We start from the raw sequence: 23,157 nt of genomic DNA on the forward strand, positions 1-23,157 counted from the left end.
TTCGAGCACCTCTTAACAGCTCATCAAGGGCTGGAGGTGTGAGGGGTGGGGGCTGCAGCTTCAAGAGCAGGGGCATCTATTCAGATGCAAACAGCCCTGAATGCGTCATGTCAAGTCAAGAAGGGAGGTGAGTGGAAGCTGTGCCTGCTTTAGGGATGTGCGACCCGTGCCCGGTTAAAATTACGGACAAATGGCGTCCGTTAAAGAATCCTTCACGGACAACGGACAGACGGCCGAAATTACGGACTGTCCGTGAAATTTACGGACGGTTGGTCACCCTATGAAGGCAGTGCGCACCCACCTTAGCAAGGCTGTGCATCGCACAGGACACCATTTAAGAGCGCCAGCGTAGGGGAAGACACCAAGCCTTACAGATACGGCTCTGCGCGGTGTGTTTCCCCTTGCACATTAAGCAGAGCAGCAAGTTTGGTTGCAGTGCTGCAGTACAAATAGGAAGTCTGTCCCTTGGTGTTTGCGAACAGGGCCCAAAGGACAGCCTAATACTTGAAAAAGAGAAGCTGATATCTTGCTCGTTAGCTTGAAATGGCGACCGCAGACAGGTCACGTTTCACCCTCCGGTGTGCTCACTCCCTACCTCATGAATAATAGAGATGCCCCGGGCAGCGGCCCGCAGACTCGCGCGCAGGACACTTGAGGGTCACCATCGCAGGAACACACTCAGGCATGGATCTGTCTGTTTTGCCAAATAACAATCATCCTGACAAATTCTTGCGATTAGATGCGAAGTCTTTGATGGTGACCTCTGCCTTCTTACAAGCAAGACAGTGGCACAACCGGGTCTACCAGCAGGTAAGTCTGACACGGTAGCAAACGCGTATTTGCCTTTTTCAATGTCAGTATTCGATAAGTGTATTCGCATTGCATAAATTGATGTTTCCCGATCTGCAACATTTTATGAGAAATTCGCACTTGATTTTTCAATTGCAAATGTGAACTTCCTGCGTGCCTGTCCCCTGCACACTTAAGCTTGTAATTCCTTGACCTGTAATGCTCTGCTGAACTCTGAAGCACGTTCCACACTTTCTGTATACTCCTTATAAACACAAGTAAAACACTTTAATTTAAAAGCAGTAGTTTGTGATTTGAATTACTAATGTTCAGTCTTAGAAATTTCCAGCATTGCAGTATACCGTTTAAGGCATAACTCAGACAAAACACACAGGGTTCCATCTCAGAGTATTTTATTTAAGCAGAAAGATGACGACGTAGCTCAGTAGTTAGTGTGCTAGCTGAAAAGGTTCGTACAATTCGCAGGTCACAATCCTAGAGCCCAATGCATCATTTATCCCATCTGGGGAGGGAGGCGAGTCCTTGAGTCACTGGAGCCGCATTTGAAGGCCAGGGCCGCTCCAGGGGCTTTTGTGAAGGTCTCGTGTGGATTTATTGCAGCAGGATCAGCAGTGGCTTCAGGAGACAAAGAGGGAGAGGGGAGCGCGAGGAGGCAGACACAGGAGGGAATGGTAAAAAGATAGAGATAGACGGAGGGGAGGAAGAGATTTGGCTGATTTGAACATATTTTGCCAGGAAGGCTATTGATTCCTAACACTGATCACCTACCTTGTCACCCTTTCCTGTTTGTAAATATAACCCTTTGCACGGGCAATGGGATATTTCCTTATTTGAGTGTGAGCAGTCCCCCTGCATGTGAGGGAAAACCTTTGCTCTTACGCATGCGCCATAGTACTGAAGCATGCCCACAAGTAGAACAGCATTAGTCGATGAGCACATGCCCTGCAGGGTGCACTACCCAGGGGGCAGCGCACCCTTAGGCTGACCAATAGGTGCATGACTACATTTAATTATTCTGATGTAGCGGAGAAAAAATAAGGACATTCCAACTGAAGGGTTTCCAAGACTTAGATGTGACACAAACCTCATTCAAGTAAAAAAAAAAATCGAGTGGATAACATACACTCTTTGATCTTTGTGGGTACGATGAATTAAATATAATACACCGGAGGATATTACTAGATGGTATCGTTAGCAGTACAAGATCGAAAACTGCATGACCTACACAAAGAATACATGATCATACTATAGGTCACCATCTTGAGCGAACCGGGTGAAATCTCACATAGTGACATCATTGAGGTTCTAGTATCCGCATACATACACCTGTTGATAATTACTTCCAGCCTTGACATACGGATTACAGATTCCTGAAAAAATAAAACAAGTGTCATGGTCACCTAATTTTTGATGGTGTGTCTAGCTTTTTGTGAATCTTTTTACTATTTATTTAGTGGCGGACGGTGATTATAGTAGGTAGAGGAATGTGTGGGCCACACACCCACACATGCACACTCACTCACACCCATGAATTCACACATGCACACACACACATAACACACACATGCACACAATCACATACATGCATGCACGCATCAAGCATTCAAAAACATCTCCCAGGGAGGAAAGCCTTTAAGGTCCCAGGAGGGTTGGGACTGCTGCCTCCTTTTATTGGCTACCTTAGGCAGGGCCATACTGGGAACCGAAACCGGCCCTGGCAAACTGCTCAGCCAGCCCCCGGTGGAGGGGTGGGGGGAGGCCAAGCTGTTTGCTAGGACTAGTTTTGTCCGATTTTGTTATAGGGGGTGATATTGCCAGCCCGGTAACAAAAATGGCTCCTCAGGGACCCAAAACTGGCCCCCACCCTTGGCGGCCCACCAGGGAAATGCCCAGTGCCCGCTACGGCCAGTCCGGCCCTGACCTAAGGGCAGCCAAAGAGAGGAGGCAGCATTCCCTCACTCATCACAGAGTGGAATGGGTCAGTGAGACTGCTGTCCTAACATCATTTTATGACAAGGTGTCACTGATTGACACTCAGTCCTGTGCACTTTAGGGCTTAACCCCTTCGCCGCGGGGGAGGGGGCGCCGCGGTGCTGATGACGAGCCCAGGCTCGTTATGCAGCACGGTGCTCGTGTGCTGGTGACGAGCCTGGGCTCGTCATCAGCCCGCCCGTGCAATGGAACGCTCAGCACAGCGGGGGAATTAACCCTGCTTGTGAGCGTTCCACGGCTCATGACGAGCCCAGGCTTGTCACCAGCACAAGAGAACCGTGCTGCATGACGAGCCTGGTCTCGTCATCAGCACAGACGGGGTTAAAATGGAAGCACCCAGGTCTGAGGCAATCAGTGAGGATCTCCCTCATCATGAGGGGGAGGGGGCCTAATGCTCTTTTGCCAGGCGATGAGGTGACGACCACAGGGCCAGGCAAAGCTCAGCTCAGGCAACTGGGCGCCGATGCATTTAACACATGACCATCTTCTGGCTCCCTTACTTGAAGAAGCCATGTGGCTATCAGGTTGAACTTTGCTTAGCCAGACACACACTCTTCTTATTGAGGAAATAGTTGGGGGGCATGGTTCTGCCACCCATATGGAGGGTATGCGGCTGTGTTTGTTTTCAACAAGTACACTGTTTTAGAGGTAAAGAAACAGGGTAATTATGTAGTGTGAATATAACTAGGGAGCAGCAGAAGAAGGAACAATTGATGATAGTCCAGGAATACAATTCAAGGTTGTTAAATGAAGCTTGGTAAGAAGCAGTGTCCAATCATATAGGCTAGTACTGCTCTTTGAAAAGATGTCTTCAATTTCGTTCTGATTTGCAGGAGCGTAGGAACAGGTCTGATGTTGGTAGTGATATTGCTCCATATCCTTGATAGATAGATGGAGGTGGCCTGCCTTCTGATAGTACATATTTCTTGACTCCAGCATGTTGACTTCCTTGCTCCACACGTGGCACAGCCTGTGATGGTTAATTGCTCAGGTAGGTATGCACTAGCAGTGTTTGATGCCCCTTAAGGTGATTAAACACCTCGTGATGCTAATGTGGGGTGGAGGGGGCCTCAATCTAGTTCTTTCACAGCTGGAGTGATGTGTTGGAACTTCTACAAGCCATTGATTTAATAAGCTGCAGCATGTAGAATGCCTTCTAGATATGCCAATATAATGGGAACAGTGTGGCCCATGAGTAGAGGATGTACTCCATTTAGGCTGCAAACACCCATAACATGCACTGTTATTCTGAAGTTAGTTTTGGACAAAAGAGTTTCACTTTTTTTCAGGAGAAACCTTATACCATGCAGCCTTGCTTTTCTTGGCGATATGCTCTTTGAAGCAGAGGGCTTTGCTGAATGCTAATTCAGATGTCTTTGCATATGGATGATGGAAAGCATCATGTCGAATAACATAAAATCAGGTTGGTTGGTGCTGTTAGCGAACATGAAAAATTCTGTCTTCAATTAAGTGTTAGGTAGGTGTTTTTAATCCGATTCTGGGTTAGCGCAAGGCTGGTTTTGAGTTGTTGAATTTCATGAGCTGAGGAGATTTTGGGGTAGAGTTGTATGTTGGCAATTTCCCAAGAAAACTACCTGCGTTACTCCGCTGAAGGTAGGCAGATTCAGAGATATTAAGGTTGCCATCTGGAAGAGCTGGTGGTGTTGAGGTAATAAGTGAACTATTGAAAGACTGTGCCTGAGAAACCAATATTTTTTTCGACGGAATAGATCAGTACTTGGTGGTCAACTGTGTCATAGGCTGCATCTGTTGTCAAAGGAATTGCATTGGAATGCATTGGCAGCAATTACCAGGAAATTCTCTGATCCACAGATGCCAGGTTGATGCTGAGATTACTACTGTCTTCTGAGCTACAGTTTTCCTGGATTTCACAGTCTAGGAAGATTTCAACCACTTTCATTCCTGCCCTGCAGCTGGAAAGATTGACTATCGGCATGACAAAGCTCTACTTGGCTACATCGATAAAATAGACTGTCCTGCTCCAGGAAAACAGATGTTGCTGAATCCGAAGAAGCCCAAAAAAAGTTTGTGGAATGGAAACTCTCTTCCTTGAGGATTGGCTGAGTTAAATACTTCTTCCAGCTGGGTTTTCATAACTTAAAGTCATTTTGAAACATTAGGGAAGCTGGCCTCCTAAAAATCAACAGGCAGATGAAAGACTAAGTGCATCTTGGATAACAAGCAGTATTCTGATAAGATTACATTTTGGCCAAAGCCATTACTGAAGAGAGTGAGTGAGTTGCCTGTCTGCCTCTGCTGTCAGTGGCCTTGTACACTAAGGGCCCGATTACGAGTTTTGCAGACATGGAGTGGGCTGCCATGTCAGTGCCCGCGTTATGACCGCTAAACTCGAATGCCAGACACCCGCCAGATTCAGAGTTTTCTTGTGGTCTGGCGGGCATTCCTTTGGCGTTCCCACAGCGCTGCCTCTTGAAAAGTCAATATAATGGGAATGGCAAAAACCTTTCCTGCACGGCATGGACTGTTGAGTCCATGCCGTGCAGGGAAGGGGTTGACTGCACACAGGGGGCACAGTATGTACCCCCCCTGCAGGCACCCCATTGCCCTCAGGCAACAGGGAGCCCTGAAGGACCCCCTTCGTTTCCTCACCACCATAGTTTTCATGGTTGCCTTACTGCCATGAAAACTGTGGTGGTGAGGAAAGTCCTAATATGCTCAGCGGTGCCGCAGTGGCTAGGCCAGCATATATTAGATCTTCTGATTGCTGTGCCACTTCCACAGGATCCATGATCCCCAGCGGTTGGGGTCGTCCTGTGGCAGTCCCACTGTCATATTCAATAGTAAAGTGGATGAACTGCCAGTCTGGTTGTCCTGGGACAGCCACTATGGGTTTGGCAGTCTGAGGGACTGCTGAACTCATAATCAGGCCCTAAGAAGTGCTCTGAGACTATCAGACTGAGGTGCACTTTCAGCAGAAAAATGTATTGGTTCCTTCGCCTCTGAACTTTGTGCAATGAGGTGCACAATCCAATGAGTGTGCGAAATCTAGGGATCCAACCTACTAGATTCATGTCTGTCTGTGGCTCTCAGTTTGTGCCTTTGAAGGATCTCATACTCTGAAAAAGGACCCAGATTTCAAGATGAAGCATGTTGGCAAAAAATACAGCAAAGAGAACCCAGTGGGACGTCACCCTCGAGGGCGAATATGTTTTGGCATCAAACAATTATGTTTCAGGAGGGCTGTCATTTTGATATATTACACATTGTGTAGCCCATCTTGCCCAAATCATTCAGCCTTGTCTGCTAAAGATTCTAATATGCAAAACAGAGATTAATAAAGAAGGTAAATCTCCTGACCGGGATCAACTCCTAAGCTTTTACCTTATCTGTGCTCCATTGCTTACAGCCTGAATACATGCATAGGACTCAGTTGTCCCATTGATTTTGATTGATTTTTTGAGTTTGTAAAGCGCAAGTAACCCGAGGGCATCAAGACGCCATGATTAATAGACTAACATTGACTGATGAGTTTCCCATTTTTTTGTCTATGTTTTTTACATTGTCTTCAAATAGTCATAACCCCTGATCCCCTGAACACATTATTTGACATTTTGGTATTATTTTAAACATTCCATTTCTCTTAAATTTTCTTAATTGGTTTGGGAATTTTATCTGACATATTTCTTCACTATCATTTTGTTTTGGTACTGTTAGAACACTTTACCTTGATTTTCTCCAAGGGAAGCCTGTTTCTTAGTTCACAACTACTGAGAACAAGCCCAGGATTAAGCAGATAACCCTACTTTTAGATAATAGGTACTATGGCCCTCATTACGATGTCGGGCGGATGTAACACTGTTGTGGGGAAAGAACTGCCTGACCGTAGGTCTGTGGGTCTGACACCCTAATTTGGATGCAGTGGAATTTGGAAGTAATTCTGGTAAACAAACAGTTATCCTTCCAAGATCCATGGGTAGCCGTGAGTGCAGGTTATTTGGAAGTCGTTATCTCACCTGACTTGGATTGCATAATTAAGAATAATTTTGAACCTTTGCTTGAAAAGTCCGTGAACGATCTCCAAAGGCTGGATAATTTGCCCCTATGGATGGCGGATCGAGGCAATGTTATAAAAATGATATTTTTCCCAAAAATTCTTTATGTTTTTTCAGACCATCCCCTTAGAGATAGGAAATTTGTGCTGTAAAAAGATGGACCAAATGGTATACCATTTTGTGTGGTCTTATGACAAATGAAGGCAAGCCCTGACATTATTGACTGCCTAAAGAGCGTCTAGACTGGGGACTTCCAAATCTAAAACTGTATTACTGGGCTACAGTTTTACAGATGTTTGGCCCAGTATTACTTGACAAAGCATTCCGGCAAGTAGGAGCTGAGTATTTCCTGACCCCTTATGAATTATTGAGAGGTGAAGGGACATGGGGGAAGTTATGGAGGCACATCGAATTAAATTACTTCAAGCGGGTCCGCTTTAAAATCTTACTGAATGCCTTCAAAGGCTGCTCAACAGTCCGTAAATTAATGGGTTTGGGATGGCTCAATTTTTATACCCCTTTAGAGGATAATATTTTTCTACCAGGAATTTTCAGGGACTCATCTACCCTTTGTTGGGTCAAGGCTGGCCTAAATAAACTTGGCATTTTTTTTCCAGTAAAGTTTTCAAAGCCTTTCATGAGATTAGGGTCGAATTCGGCCTTAGCTGTAAGGACTTTTTAAAGTTTTTACAAATCAGTGACTTTCTTTACCGTAAGGCTGGAGGAGTGATCAGATTTCAAAAATGCGGACTGGTCGACGCTTTGTTAGCGGGCACAAATCATCAATTGGCTTTCTCTATTCCCTCCTTAATAAACATATGAAGGATGATATGGAGAAACAATCTCTGAGATGGCAAGAACAGCTGACCATTTCAGACGCCTGCTTTCGGGAGTCTTTCACTCTGGCTCAATCAGTGTTTATATCATCTAAGTTACAAGTGCAGTATATAAAAACTTGCTTTAATTTATACTACACGCCTAGTAGGACATTAAATGGGGGGCGGTAAAGGTACCTGATGCCCTAGACGCCAACTGACGGGTGCTAATATAGTATATATTTTTGCACCTGCCCGTCTTTATATCTTTTAAAATTCAAGATCACCATTTGTTTCTCAATAAATTAAATATTCAGGTTTCCCTATCCCCTGTGGTGATTCTCCTGGGAGTCCCTGAAACAGAGAAGTTGGTTAGAGGTAGAGGGTTGGTTTTTATTACCATGACCATTTATCGGCTATGTATTGCCTCGGCCTGGTTAGACAGTAATCTGCCAGTGTTTCAACAATGGTTAGATAGGGTGTTAGCAACCTGTAATCTTGAAAAAGCAATCTACCTACAGATGGGGGCTCGGAGTAAGAGGAAGGGCCTTAGGAGATGGAGTCCATTACTGTACTGGATTGAATCCAGGAGTGGTTGAGGGTTCACACATAGCACTTTATTCGAATGTCTGACATAATATCGACAGACAGAATATCGAAATACAAAAATATCGGAACAAAAATATCGACATCAAAAATATCGGAATCATATCTTCATAAAGGTAAGTACAAAAATATCGAAAAAATAATATCGTAGTACAAAAATATCGGAATAAAAATATCGTTTTTTTAAATGTATTAATAATAATGTAAAAATAATTTTAAAATACATATAATTTTACAAATATTAAATAAAAATATTAAAACAAAATTAAAACTAATACATATACATTTAAAATAAATAAAACACTTAATAATTTAATGTAATTTTATTTTTTTTAATGTTATTTAATTGATTTAACTTAATTTTTTTTTGTTTTTACCCTGTACGCCTGTACCCCAAAAACCCAAAACTGACCCTGAACCCTAAAAATATCCCTGTACCCCAAAAACCCAAAACTGACCCTGAACCCTAAAAATACTGCACTTTACTGGACTGTTCCCATGAGGCACAGGGTCAGACTGATTTGCATATAGCCATGTCTGAACTGGGGTGGCAGAGTGGGTTAAAGCACGGTGATGGATTAAACCCAGATCTTTTGACTGGGTTTGAGTGTTTGATTGATTCGGATGCTCCGTCCATCACCACCCCCTTTTGTACCGCTTTTGGCCGCCATAAGTGTGGCAGGGTATGCTCAGACGTGAGTCCCTTGCTCACTTTGCCACTGGATTCAAGCAAGCCGGGCTGAAGACGGCTGGAATGCCAGAAACCGGTCCTGGGAAGCTTGTTTCCGGTCCAGGGAAGACATGGCTTGGCAGTTTGGGCTGGACTGTTCTCATGAGGCACAGGGTCAGACTGATTTGCATATAGCCATGTCTGAACTGGGGTGGCAGAGTGGGCTAAAGAACGGTGATGGATTAAACCCAGATCTTTTGACTGGGTGTGAGTGTTTGATTGATTCAGATGCTCCGTCCATCACCACCCCCTTTTGTACCGCTTTTGGCCGCCATAAGTGTGGCAGGGTATGCTCAGACGTGAGTCCCTTGCTCACTTTACCACTGGATTCAAGCAAGCCGGGCTGAAGACGGCTGGAATGCCAGAAACCGGTCCTCGGAAGCTTGTTTCCGGTCCAGGTAAGACATGGCTTGGCAGTTCGGGCTGGACTGTTCCCATGAGGCACAGGGTCAGACTGATTTGCATATAGCCATGTCTGAACTGGGGTGGCAGAGTGGGCTAAAGAACGGTGATGGATTAAACCCAGATCTTTTGACTGGGTGTGAGTGTTTGATTGATTCAGATGCTCCGTCCATCAACACCCCCTTTTGTACCGTTTTAAGAATCTAAAGACTTTGCTTACCCTTGTTGGACGTTTTTTCATTTTTTTCTTTGGTGTGTTTTTCTTTTCTTTCTCTACTTATAGTGTATTACTTTGTATTAATGAAACGAGTTTGTCTTGCAACAAATCCAGTACCAATGTTGTAATTATGTTATTTAAATGTGTAGCTGGGGTGGGTAGCCTCTGGGATTTTTATTGGTATAAAATGATGTGTTTTTTTCTGTATATTGTGCATTATGTGGTCACATTTGACAATAAAAAAGGATTTAAACAAATAAAAAAAAACATCCCATCCAGATTTAGTGCTTTAGTATTAACAGGTGGGTAATATCTGAGTGTGGTGTTAATATATATTTCTTTCTTGGAATGGGCCATGTTGGTAATACCATGGAAAATATGGGGTAGTTATACTGCAGCCAACTCCTTATAATGGCCCAAATGGGGCAGGGAAGACAGGAGGTTGGAAGTCTGGAATTCAGTGTGCAATTGTGTCGTGCACCTACTCCTTTCCCAAATGCAGGGGTGTTCCATGAATTTAGATATTGCTGCCATGTGCAAACATAAAAATTAATGAAGATAGAGCAAGGGCACACAAGTTTAATTGTAGAACAAGAGGCTAGTTTGTTGGAATAACCTATGAGCAATATCAACATCAATTCATCATTTGCAGCTTCTTTCTGAGTCTGATTGTACATAGATCCAGCTAGCCTGTCATAAAACGCTGCAATGAGTAATGTAATACCAAACCAAAAATATTATTCCTTTTGAAATTTCATTAGCAACATTATTCCTCAATCATCCTAGGATTAATATGATATTACAGCCGTATAAGCCTTCTGCTTTGATTCTGTGACTTTCTAATCTAGATAACAGATTGTTTTTAAAAGTATTAAACATTCTTTACTGTCAAGGAAGATGCTGCTCTTCAATGATGCTGGAACCATTTCAAGAGTAATCGTGCTGTCATCAGTGTCATAGCACTAAAGTTGTGGAGTAGTAAGGGAGTGGTATGTTGCCGATGGTGCATTTTGGAGTACACTTTCGCAAATATATTACTAAATCATGGTGCAGAAGTGCACTGTCAGTTACAGATAGGTCATTTTCCAATGAAATGGACAAAAAATTCGCACTGACATTCAGTTTTACAGATTAAACTATATAGCAGCCAAATAATGTATGGAAATCATGTTTCAGCAAATATTTATTATTTACACATCACCAAGTAAAGTGTTTTGATTTGTTTTGATCCTACTACAATGTTTGATCCCATGACACTTCAGAAATACAAATAATTGTGCTCCAGTTGTGCTTTCCTAAATGCTGATATATTTTAAAATATTTCTACAGTTCATTTACATGTATTTAGAGGCTGTTAGAAAGAACTGACATTTTTCAGCATTTCCTCTCACACTCCCTGTAACCCATAAAAATTGTAAGATATTTTACTTTCTGAAATCTTGCAAAAAGAGAAAGAAATGTAAGCACCAATCTTCTTGTGAAGAGAATAAGCCGCAATTTGTCATAAAGCAAGCCTATTTGTCCTCTGTCTTTGAGCACAAAGGGAATGTGACAGGATGAAGACAATACTGCTCATTCAACACATGCCTAATGCACTCCTGCAGGTTATTTTGTGGGTGCTGCAGCTACCCCTAGGACTCCTACTCCCAGCGTCTATGTTACTATTCCTAGCCTCTAAGCCACATGGGCTTGCTTGTTATTCTTGGGGCATAGCCTTACCTTTTACAACTATTCAGGATCAGTGTGTTGATTAATGTAAAACAAGTCAAATGTCGGCTCATCGTACTTAGAGATTGAATAGCCAGATGTCTTGCCAAGAGCCTTTTATATATAGAGTGGATCTTTGTAGGCCTCCAGGTGCTCATATGGAAAGCCAGGTCTTCAGTTTCTTATGAAACTTAAGAAGTGAGGAAGAGGCTTTGAAGTATTGCAGGAGGTCTTTCTATGTCTTGGGTGTGATGTAGAGGAATGAGCAACCTCCAGTTTCACTTTTGCAGATGCGGGGAGTGTGTTTGAGTGAAAATGAGCCAGAGCATATGTTTCTTGAGGGTTGGAGAAAGCATATGCATCTGTTCAGGTATTCTGGTTCTGTGTTGTGAAGGACTTTTTATATGTGTGTATGAGAGAAGTTTGAATCACCTGTGCTTGTGACTAGGGAGCCAGTAAACCTTCCTGAGGTGTGGTGTGATGGGAGTACAGCATGGGAGGTCGCGTATGAGTCTTGCGGCAGTGTTTTGGATGATCTGAAGCCTGTGTAAGAATTTGGAGATTCCGGCATAGAGAGTGTTGCCATAGTCCAGCCTGCTGGTGATGAGTGCTTGTGTGATGGTCCACCTGGTGTTCTGAGGAAACCATTTGAAGATCTTGCACAGCAGGTGTATGAGGTGTCCCATGGCAAGGTCTGTTTGCTGAAGACCACTACTTCCGTCTTATTAGAGTTGAGCATCAGGCAGTTGGTTTGCATCCAGACTGCCACCATGGTCATGCAGTTGGTGAAGTTGGTTCTGGTGGTAGTCTTCTTGTCCGTCAGAGAGAGGATACATTGGGTGTCATCGGCATAGGAGATGATGGAGATGTCTAGTGATAGGATGATGTTGGCAAGTGGTGAAGTGGTATCATGCATATGTTGAAAAGGGTGAGCTGAGGGATGGTCCCTGCTGGAGTTCACACATCAGTTTCTTGGTCTCTGATGTAAAAGAAGGTAGCCTGACCTGTTCCATAAGAATAAAACAGATCCATTTGAGTTTAGATCTTTGCATACCAATCTTGTGGAGTCTTCAGATGAGAGTGTTATAGGAAACAGTGTCAAAAGCAATGGAGAGATCGAGCCGGATGAAGGATGCTGTTTCTCCTCCATCCAGTATGATTCGAATGTTGTTGTAGGCAGCAATGAGTGCTATTTAGGTGCTGTGTTTATTTCTGATTCCTGATTGAGTGTATTGTTCTCTAGACTATGGTGAAGTTTGAGCAAGGAGATGGGTCAGAGGTTGCTCAGATCTGCAAGATTTCATTAATCCGGGAAAGTGGCAGACATAATGGAGGTGTTCATGATGTGGGTCAGGGTGGTGCTGAATGGTAATGTTCCCAAGTTGTAGATGTGGTGGGGGCTTGGGGAGCCTGAGTGGATAGTCCGCATAATTGCCACTGTTTCTTTTCTGCTGAGGGTTGTCCATTCAGTCAAGTGGCTGTCGTAGGCTGTCGTGGTTGGTGGTGGGTAGGTTAGCGATGAGTTATCTGAGGTTGGGTTGGTGTCTGTATATTTTGCTGTGGATGTATGTGATTTTGCTGCAGAATAAGTTGGGTAGGTTGTGGCAGAGTTGGTTGGAGGCAGCAAAGTTGTTGACAGTGTCTGAGAACGAGATAAATGCCTTAGCGACAGAGAAGATCTCCTTGCAGCTGGTGGCTCTTTGATGCAGTCCACTAGTCCTTTTTTTTCTAGGTATCCCTTATTTGATGGCGATAGCATCCTTGTCTGTGGTTATGTCAATGGTGTTGAAGTTGGCTCTCTGTTTCTCCAGTATTAGGGGTGTCTTTCATAGATTCACATGCTTGAATATTCCCCGTCGTCGAAGTGGGAGTCCCACAGTAATAAAAATAGCAATAATGCTAATAATATATATATGTAATAACATAATACATAATAAAATAGAGATAATACACAGAGAAAAACCTCTACAAATATTCCTCCATAGGAATGCATTATAAGAGAAAAACTCATTTGTAACACATCAGTGTCATTATGTTAGTCCAAACTGCAGCCAATCAGGCTCAAGCACCCTCTAGAACCTTCTCCACAGAAGCTCAAGCCCTCAGATTTTCTACCGCACGTCGTGTGAAGGGAGTCTCCCTGAGCTCTGCTCAGTTTTTTCTTCATATCTACTCTTCTCTCAGTTTTCACAAGATGTCAAGTAAAAAGTCTTTATTTAGACCTTGTTCTTCCTGTGGGAAATTGCGTTTATTTGAGAAGGACCCACACGAAAAGTGTATTTACTGCCTGTATCCTGAACACAAGGTGGTTGACTGTAGGTTCTGTAGAACTTTTAATCCTAAAACCCTCAAGGACAGGCAGGGTCGTCTTCTTTTATGGCTTAAGCGCCTTCAAGATAAAGACACAGTTATTTCTGACGCAGAAAGCCTTCAGTCAGCTCCTTCTTCTGTGGCTTCAAAGCGTGGCAGTGTTCAGGAGTTACCTTCTCCTTTTCTGAAGAAAAGAAAGCTGGCTTTGACTGTGGCTACAGTGCCACCTACTGCTACTGTGCCTGCTGTGACTACGCCCACGAGACCTGGCTCTCAGGCGTCTTTTCCAGCCTCTATAAGTGTGGTTACACTTATGACAGCACGGTCGTCGACGGGCTCGTCGACGACCATTCCGACGACGAGATTGGCTACTGTGGCTTTGTCGACGACTACAGTTACGACGACGTCAGCGTCGTCGTCGTCGGCGACATCCTCGTCGACGTCTATCACGTCTACTAAAGCCTCTATCTCTTTGGTCCCGTCGACGATCCCTATTTTATCGTCGACGAAAAAGCCACCGTCGACGAAGAAGCCATCGTCTACGGCTCCGTCGACGTCGAAGATCCCGTCGACGACCCAGTCAACGTCGAAGACGCCGTCGACGACCCAGTCGACGTCGAAGACACCGTCGACGACCCAGTCGACGTCGAAGATACCGTCGACGTCGAGAAACACATCGACCAGCTCAGCGACGACCACATCGTCGTCGGCAGTGTTAAAGCCTCCTAAGTCGACAGAAGCATCAAGGTCATCGTCTTCTACGGCTGTGTCAACGACAGCTACAAGTTCGCTGTCTTTCGCCAATATGCCATTAGTGCCCTTGGACACTTCAGTCCCGACGACGAAGTCTTCTAGCAGCATTGTTGAGGATTCTCCCCTTCAACTGCAAACACCTACTTCACAGCCACCATCTCCATTGTTCGTGTCGGACCATGAGACGGAATCCGTTCCGGATGAAACGGTTTATGGTGACGCTCAGAGTCCATCGGATTTGATAATTAAATGTCAGGACACTAGTTCTGAAGAAGATGAAGAAGAACCTGTAGACCAGCATGAGGATCAATGCGTGCAGGTTCCTATGGCGGCAATTCCTATGGCGCTGTTTTCTAATCTCCAACATATGTTGGATGATTACAATAGACGTTTTCCACCTACCCCCCAGGGTACTCCGGTACATGTAACCTCTGACGCAGCACTGTCGTTTCCGCCTCAACAAACACCGCCTACGCAATCTGCTTCGGACCAATTGCGTACATCTCTCCCCGTTAATCCACAACCAGATATGGATGATGCCTCGGAGCCAGAGAGGGAGGAAGGTGAGGTCAATCAGGATACGGATGAGGAACAAGATCCGTATATGGCGGAATTCGATGATTATCGGGTTCAGACACCCTCGCCTCAACAGGGCGCTTCAAGTTATTCACCTCCGGTGGACATCGCTAGTTTTCATAAACTAATGGATAAAGCGGCGGATCGCTTTAAATTAACAAGGGTTCAGCGAGATGAAGACTGTTTCCTTTATGATTTTAAGAACCAGCCTTATAAGCAAGTCCATACCATTCCAATTATAGAATTTATTTGGAAAGAAGGGCAAAAGATCATGCAGGCTCCTAATTCCTTGCCTGCTCAAATACCTAGATTGGAGAAGAAGTATAAGGCCCCAACGGGCTCGCCTGCATGTCTACTATCGCATCCTAAACCAGACTCCGTAGTGACTCAAGCAGCACAACGTCGAGCGCGCAACCCAGCAGCGCCTATCACTTCTCCTCCCGATAGAGAGGGTCGTCGATTAGATGCAATTGGTAAAAAGTTTTCGTCCATGGCCTCTACTTCAGCCCGTGCCGCCAATGCTCTAGCTATTCTGGGTCGTTTCGACCGACAGATGTGGTCAGACATTTCCGTGCTGCTTGCACAGCTTCCGGAGACATCCAAGGCGGAAGCGCTTCAGATCCTTCAGGATAGGCAAAGAGCTTCGGAGGAAATAATTGACTGTGCTGTGGACGTGGCAAATACTGCGTTCCGTATCCTTGCCAGTGCTGCGGCCCTCCGACGCCAGGGATGGTTGAAATCCACGTCGTTCAGGCAAGAGGTTCAGTCAAAAATAATTGACATGCCGTATGATGGAGAATCTTTGTTTGGTTCGCATATCGATACCTCATTGGAGGCAATAAAGAAAGATACTGACACGGCCAAGTCTCTTGGGTCTTTACAATTCAAGAAGCAGCCTTTACGTGGAGCGCGTGGACGGGGCACCTCGTCCAATTTTTCACGAGGAGGACAATCACAGTACCGCCAGTACAATCAAGGGAACCAACGGTACTCAAATCAGCAATCTTCACGTCAACAACACTCCAAGTCCTTTAGAGGGAAGTCCAACTATAGGGGTGCCAACAACTCCAACAAACGGCAATGACTTTCCAGTTCACCAGGAGGTTGGAGGGCGAATCTCTCAGTTTTACTCTCAGTGGTCTCAAATAACATCAGACCAATGGGTTTTGGACATTGTGCGCAAGGGTCACGCCTTGGAGTTCACAGAGATTCCCCCTCATTCTCCGCCTTCGGGTCCGCCACCTCCCCATCTAGAAGAACTGCAACATCAAGTTCTGCTTTTATTGACAAAGGGTGCAGTCGAAGTGGTTCCTGTATCTCAGCGAGGGAAAGGTTTCTATTCGAGGTTTTTCCTCATTCTAAAGAAGACGGGGGAGTGACGTCCCATTATGGACCTGAGAGCTCTCAATCTATTCCTAAAGCAGCAGTCCTTCCGCATGTTGACATTGTCGGAAGTCTTGCGACTTCTCTGCAGCGGAGATTTTTTTACGACAATAGACCTGCAAGACGCCTACTTTCATGTACCAATTATCCCTCGACATCGGCGATACTTGAGATTCAAAGTGGGTCACGACCACTATCAGTTCAAGGTTCTGCCTTTTGGTCTCCGATCGGCTCCTCGTGTGTTCACGAAGGTTCTGGCTCCGGTCATGGCTTACCTGCGTCTTCAGGGAGTCCAGATATTCCCTTATCTGGACGATTGCCTTCTGAAATCCCAATCCTCACTCCAGTTGGATCACAACACACGTTTGTGCCAAACCCTGTTCAAGTCTCTAGGGTTAACAATCAATGTGGAGAAGTCACACTTCACACCTCTGCGAAACAGGACGTTCCTCGGAGCTGTAATAGACACGGACGTGTCAAAAGCGTTCATTTCCGCCAAACGGCGGCAGAAGATTGTTCATCTGGTCTCCACCATCAGATCAAAAAAGTCAGTTTCAGTGCGAATGTTAAAATCATTTCTGGGGATGGCATCGTCTTGTATCGCACTGATCCCAAATTGCAGGTTACGTACACGTCCAATACAGGAGTAATTGGATTTGCAATGGCGACAAGTGTCGGGATCGTTCAACGACCAGGTGACAGTCACACCCTGCATGAAGACCAGTCTGCTCTGGTGGGAGCAGCGAAACAATCTGGCCGAAGGGGTTTCTTTCCTTGCCCAGCCTCCGGATCTGACATTGACAACGGATGCGTCCATGGAAGGATGGGGTGCCCATCTCCTGGACCTTGCCATCAAGGGAAAATGGACGGCAATTCAGCGAACCTGGCATATCAACAGGCTGGAGTTACTGGCAATTTTCCTGGCGCTCAAGGCATTCTTACCTGTGGTGCAAGGGGAATCTGTGCTGGTTCAAACAGACAACACCACCAGCATGCACTACATGAACAAACAGGGCGGCACGAAATCTCAGCCTCTGTCTCGTCTTGCTCAGAGAATTTGGGAATGGGCACTTCGTCACGACATTTCTTTGACGGCAGTCCATCTGCCGGGAGCATCCAACATTCTGGCACATTCCCTGAGCAGGTCTGCGTCATCCACTCACGAATAGGAGTTGCACCAACCAACTCTGGACCTAGTGTTCCGTCGATGGGGTCATCCCAAGATAGACCTCTTTGCATCTCCAGTGAATCGGAAGTGCCAGACTTTCGCCAGTTGGCATCCACATCCAGAATCCAGCGGCAATGCCCTACTCATGGATTGGAGCGGCCTATTTGCCTATGCGTTTCCACCGATTCCACTGGTGCCAAGAACGTTGTGGAAGATGCGCAGGCAACCCTGTCGCCTGATTCTAATCGCCCTATGTTGGCCCAGGCAGGCTTGGTTTTCAGAACTCCTTCTAATGTCACAATGCAAGCACATTCGTCTACATCCACGTCCGGACCTTCTAACGATGGACGACGGACAAATTTGCCATCCAGACCCTTCGACGCTTCAATTGTCGGCATGGAACCTGAATACGTTGAATTTGCCTCTTTAACTATGCCCCAAGAATGTAGAGACATCCTAGCGTCTGCTAGAGCTCCATCAACACATATAAGTTAAAGTGGAAACGTTTCTGTCATTGGTGCGCTGCATCCAACATTCATCCAATTGATTCCACTCCGGACCAACTGTTACCGTTCTTTCTAAGCCTTGCTCAGTCCGGTCTTTCACATGCCACATTGAGAGTTTTTCTGGCAGCCATTTCACGCTACCGCCATGATGGCTCTACGTCTCTCTGTTCATCCAGAATCATCCGTCAGTTCTTTAAAGGACTTTTCAGGAAGTTTCCTCCATTAAGACGCCCTCCTCCGGCATGGCACCTCAACGTGGTATTATCACAACTTATGAAACCTCCATTTGAGCCGATTCACCGGGCACAAATCAAGTTTCTTACCTGGAAGGTTGCTTTACTGTTGGCTTTGACATCGTCTCGTCGTGTAAGTGATCTACACGCTTTTACCATCAAACCTCCGTATTTACAGTTTAAGCCCGATGGAGTATCACTTCGTACCAATCCTTCTTTCCTCCCAAAAGTACCTACTGACTTCCATTTGAACGAGCCTGTTTTCTTAAAGACTTTTTTCCCGGATCCTAAATCTCCTGCAGAACAACGGCTACATTCTCTAGACATAAAACGTTGTCTAAAATTCTACATTTCCAGAACAGCCCCTTTCCGTAAATCTGATCAGCTATTTATAGCATATGGACTGTTGCGAAAAGGGCATTCAGTGACTAAACAGACAGTGGCACGATGGCTCTCTTCAGCCATATCATTTTGTCATCAGCAGGCTGGCAGGCCTTTACCGAGTCCAGTTAAGGCACATTCTACAAGAGCGATGGCATCGTCCACTGCGTTGTTTGCTGGGGTGCCTCTACACCAGATGTGTCGAGCAGCGACATGGTCCAGCAGGCACACCTTTACCAGACATTATTGTTTGGAGGCTGTCAACAAAGCGGATACCGCAGTGGGGCAAGCAGTGCTTCGTCATCTTTTTCAATAAGGTGAGCCTCTGATCCCTCCTCCATTTCTTGCTGTGATTGCTATATGCTTTTCAGCTGTTTGTTTATTGTCTTCAATTTTTGAGGATGTACTTTGCAATCTCAGCTCTAAGGAGGGTACTGCTATCTATTCTATTCAAGCATGTGAATCTATGAAAGACACCCCTAATACTGGAGAAGAACAATTGTTACTTACCTGTAAACAGGTGGTTCTCCAGTATTGGTGTCTTTCATAGATTCACATGCGACCCACCCTTCCTCCCCTCAGAGGCTCTTCTTCTCCTCATGCGCTATTGTTACTAGTGCTACGAAAATCTGAGGGCTTGAGCTTCTGAGGAGAAGGTTCTAGAGGGTGCTTGAGCCTGATTGGTTGCAGTTTGGACTAACATAATGACTCTGATGTGTTACAAATGAGTTTTTCTCTTATAATGCATTCCTATGGAGGAATATTTGTAGAGGTTTTTCTCTGTGTATTATCTCTATTTTATTATGTATTATGTTATTACATATATATATTATTAGCATTATTGCTATTTTTATTAGCGTGGGACTCCCACTTCGACAACGGGGAATATTCAAGCATGTGAATCTATGAAAGACACCAATACTGGAGAACCACCTGTTTACAGGTCAGTAACAATTGTTCTTTCTTTCTAGCTGTTTACAATGTTGCGTCTTGGAAGTCTTCTGTGTGCCAACTGGCCTGGCTGTTTAATTGACTATGCTTGTTGGGTTTGATGGGTGCAAGGGAGTCTTTTTAGTCCAGTGGATGAAGTTGTTGTATTTATTTATTTTTTAAATATCTTTATTCAAGATTTTTTCCAACAATATTTATCTCCCTTTCCCAGTCCCACCCCCCCGCCCTCCTCCCTCCGGTCAGACAGAACAATGGGTAAACACTGTACAAAGCCCTGGCACTTGGATACAATATCACCTACGTTGTTTTTTTGTTTTGTTTTTTTAAAAGAAGAAAAAAGAAAACACAGAAAAAAAGAAAAAAATACACAATACTTATTTGTGATACAAATTATAGCATTAACACCTTATAACTGAATCAATTCAGTTTTGCGGCTGGCACCATTCTAAGAGGGGAGACCAAATCTTTAAACCAATTTTACGTCATCTCCTACCCTTCCATCTGTATATAGAGGTCTCCATATTAGAGATGGCCAGGAATCTAGATAGCCATTGATTAAAGGAGGGGGAATCGGTATCTAGCCAAGCAGAGGCAATATATAGTCTAAACACTGCCATAGCTATAAATATAAGTTTGTGACCCACTTGAGGTTTATTAGGATCTGTGGCCCGAGTAAAATTACATCACTAGAAAGGAATACCGGACTTCTTAAAACTGTTGTTAAGAATTTCTCAATATCTTCTTTAAGAGATTTTAACCCTATACAGGTTGAAAAGATATGCACGGCGTCAGCGCTATACAGCCACACCTTGGGAAGTATGTACTTTTTCCACTCCCCTATTTATTTATTATTTATTTGAGAAATTTATAGAGCGCACAGCGGCCCCAATGGGGCGTCCCGGCGCTGAAACAATGAAAAACAAAGGGAGGTCATAGGGGCAGATATCCAAATTTATGAGGAGAACAGATGTGTTTTCAGGGATTTACGGAAATCTAATTCAGTCTGACAGGTGCGTAAGGCTAATGGAAGTTTGTTCCAGCCCTGAGAGGTACAGACCTCAAAGGTTTTGCCACCGGCCCGAGATCGTTTAAATCGGGGGGTTTCCAGGAAATGGAGGGTATTGGACCGTAGAGTCCTGGAGTTGGCATAAGGTCGAAGAATGTTTTTGAGGTGTGCCGATCCCTTGCCTTTTGAAGCTCGAAAGGCCAGAGTCATGGCCTTGAATACACATCTTTTTGCTATGGGCAGCCAATGTAACTTACGGAGATGAGGAGTAATATGGTGTCTGGCCGGGATTCTCTCAACCAGCCGTGCGGCGGCGTTTTGGACCGTCTGGAGCTTGTGGCAGAGGCCCGCTGTGATACCAAGGTAGAGAGCATTAGCATAATCAAGATGGGATGTGATCAGGGCCTGGATCACAGTCTTACGGCAGTCTGCCGGCAGATAGTTGATGAGGCGTTTTATGATTCTAATCTTGGCGAAACAGGAGGTTGCTACTGTTTGCACCTGATTTTTGAAGCTAAGTTGAGTGTCCCAGCGGACTCCGAGATTTCTCACCGAGTCTTTAGGGATGGGAGCTAGGCTTAAGTCTTCTGGCCACCATATACTGGAATCCAAGGGGGATAATGTGTTGAAAAAAAGGATCGCTGTTTTTCTAGCATTGAGCCGGAGGGAATTGGTATCCATCCAGCTCGAGATGTCCCTGAGACAGGATTTCAAAGGATCAAAAGCAGAGGCAGAGCGAGAATCGAAAGTGAAAAGAAGCTGGATGTCATCAGCGTAGGAGGTAGATTTGATCCCCGTCTGTGCAATCAGCTTGGCCAGAGGGGTGAAATACACGTTAAAAAGGAGCGGGCTCAGGGAAGAGCCCTGTGGGACTCCCCATTTGAGTGGTCTGGCCAGAGAAGAAAAAGGGGGTGTGAAAACCTGCTGTGTGCGGTCCGAAAGGTAGGATGAAAACCATTTCAGGACAGCTCCACCCAGCCCAAGGTCCTCCAGTCTTTCCAGCAGGATTTTGTGAGAGACGGTGTCGAATGCTGCCGATAAATCCAGCAGCACCAACACCGCCCTCGATCCTTGGTCAAGCGTCCACCTCACCGAGTCGGCCATTTCGATAAGGGCCGACTCGGTGCTGTGGCCCGACCTAAAGCCGTGCTGGGAGTCGTGGAGAAGACCATGGGTTTCAATGTATTTCGACAGCTGGGAATGTGCCAGTCTTTCCAAGATCTTAGCTGGGGCAGGCAGGAGAGAAATAGGCCTGTAATTACTGGGATTGTCTGGATCTAGGTTAGGTTTCTTTAGGATGGGAACTAAGGAGGCATGTTTCCATTTGGCAGGGAAACAGCCCGTTCTGAATGAATCATTCCAGATGAGATTGAGGTAGGGGTTGAGAAGGGGTGCATGTTTTTTATAAAGCTTGGCAGGCCAGGGGTCTTTGGGTGAGCCTGATTTGCATTTGGTTAGTTCGGCCAGAGAGTCTACTTCTGATATGGTGTCAAATTCGAATAGGGTAGGTAGCTGGGGCGAGGGGGTAGAAAGTTTCTTTTTTTGCCCTGCGGTTTTGGGGAGGGGGAAAGAGGAGTAGATGTCCTCAATCTTATCCTCAAAGAATTTAGAGAGTTTGTCGCAAAGCGACTGGGAGGCAGGCTGAGTACGAGTCAGCGCAATGGGGTTTGTGAAGGATCTCACTATGTTGAAAATTTCCCTAGGGCCATTACTGGCAAGTTGGATTCGGGATGCCAGAAAATCACGTTTGTGTCTTTCAATCATTCTCCGATATTCTTTAAGGGCTGATTTGTAGGTAATTTTGCTGTCAAGGGAGAAGTTGAGTCTCCAAAGGCGTTCGAGGGATTTACAAGAGGCCTTTTTCTGCCGCAGCTCATCAGAGTACCATGGTGCGGAGGGTGTCGCCCTGTAGGTTTTTATGGGTTTGCTGGGAGCTAAGGCATCCAAGGCCTGAGTAATCCATGAGTCCAGATTATCGATCAATATGTCCGGATCGGACGACAGACAAGGAGGAAAGTTTTTGAGGTGTCCCAGGAGTGATTCAGGAGTGATGCAACTCCAGTTTCTACCTGATGATTTAGGGGTGATGGCAGGTCTAGCGTGGCAGGTGATGTCAATCTCGAAAGGGATGAGGAAGTGATCCGACCATATAACCGGGATGGGAGATGTGACTCGGATAGATGGTAGATTGGAACAGATCAGATCCAAAGTATGACCGGCTTTATGGGTAGGTAGGGTAACTGTTTGGACAAGCTTACAAGCGGCTAGCGTCGAAATGAAATTACTGCTGTGGGGGCAGGAATCGTTATCGACGTGGAGATTAAAGTCTCCTAGAGCGGTGAAATTGGCGTATCGTGTGCTAAGCTGAGTGAGATAGTCCGCCAGAGCCAGTAAGTGAGAGACATTGGAATGCGGGGGCGGTAAATAAGAATTCCAGAACAAGAAGAGGATGGGGAGATTTGGACGTTGAAGGGGAGACCTTCAATGCTGTCAATTTGGTCAAATGGGGGAAGGGAGACCGCCCATTTGGATTTATGAATTAATGCAACACCACCCCCGGATTTACCGTTGGGTCTG

The 23,157-nt window shown here is 45.2% G+C and overlaps 1 protein-coding gene across 1 annotated transcript in view; it reads left to right on the forward strand.

The window, feature by feature from the left end:
• The first annotated feature begins 684 nt into the window (after positions 1-684).
• The window catches only part of MINAR2 (membrane integral NOTCH2 associated receptor 2), a 102,103-nt gene continuing 79,630 nt past the window's right edge, over positions 685-23,157 (forward strand). Inside the window, exon 1 of the mRNA XM_086963043.1 lies at positions 685-810. Within this exon, the coding sequence (XP_086819169.1) occupies positions 685-810 (126 nt within the window). The remainder of the gene's footprint in view (positions 811-23,157) is intronic.

Source organism: Lissotriton vulgaris, chromosome 3_1 (genome assembly GCF_964263255.1).
Source record: "Lissotriton vulgaris chromosome 3_1, aLisVul1.2, whole genome shotgun sequence".
NCBI lineage: Eukaryota > Metazoa > Chordata > Amphibia > Caudata > Salamandridae > Lissotriton > Lissotriton vulgaris.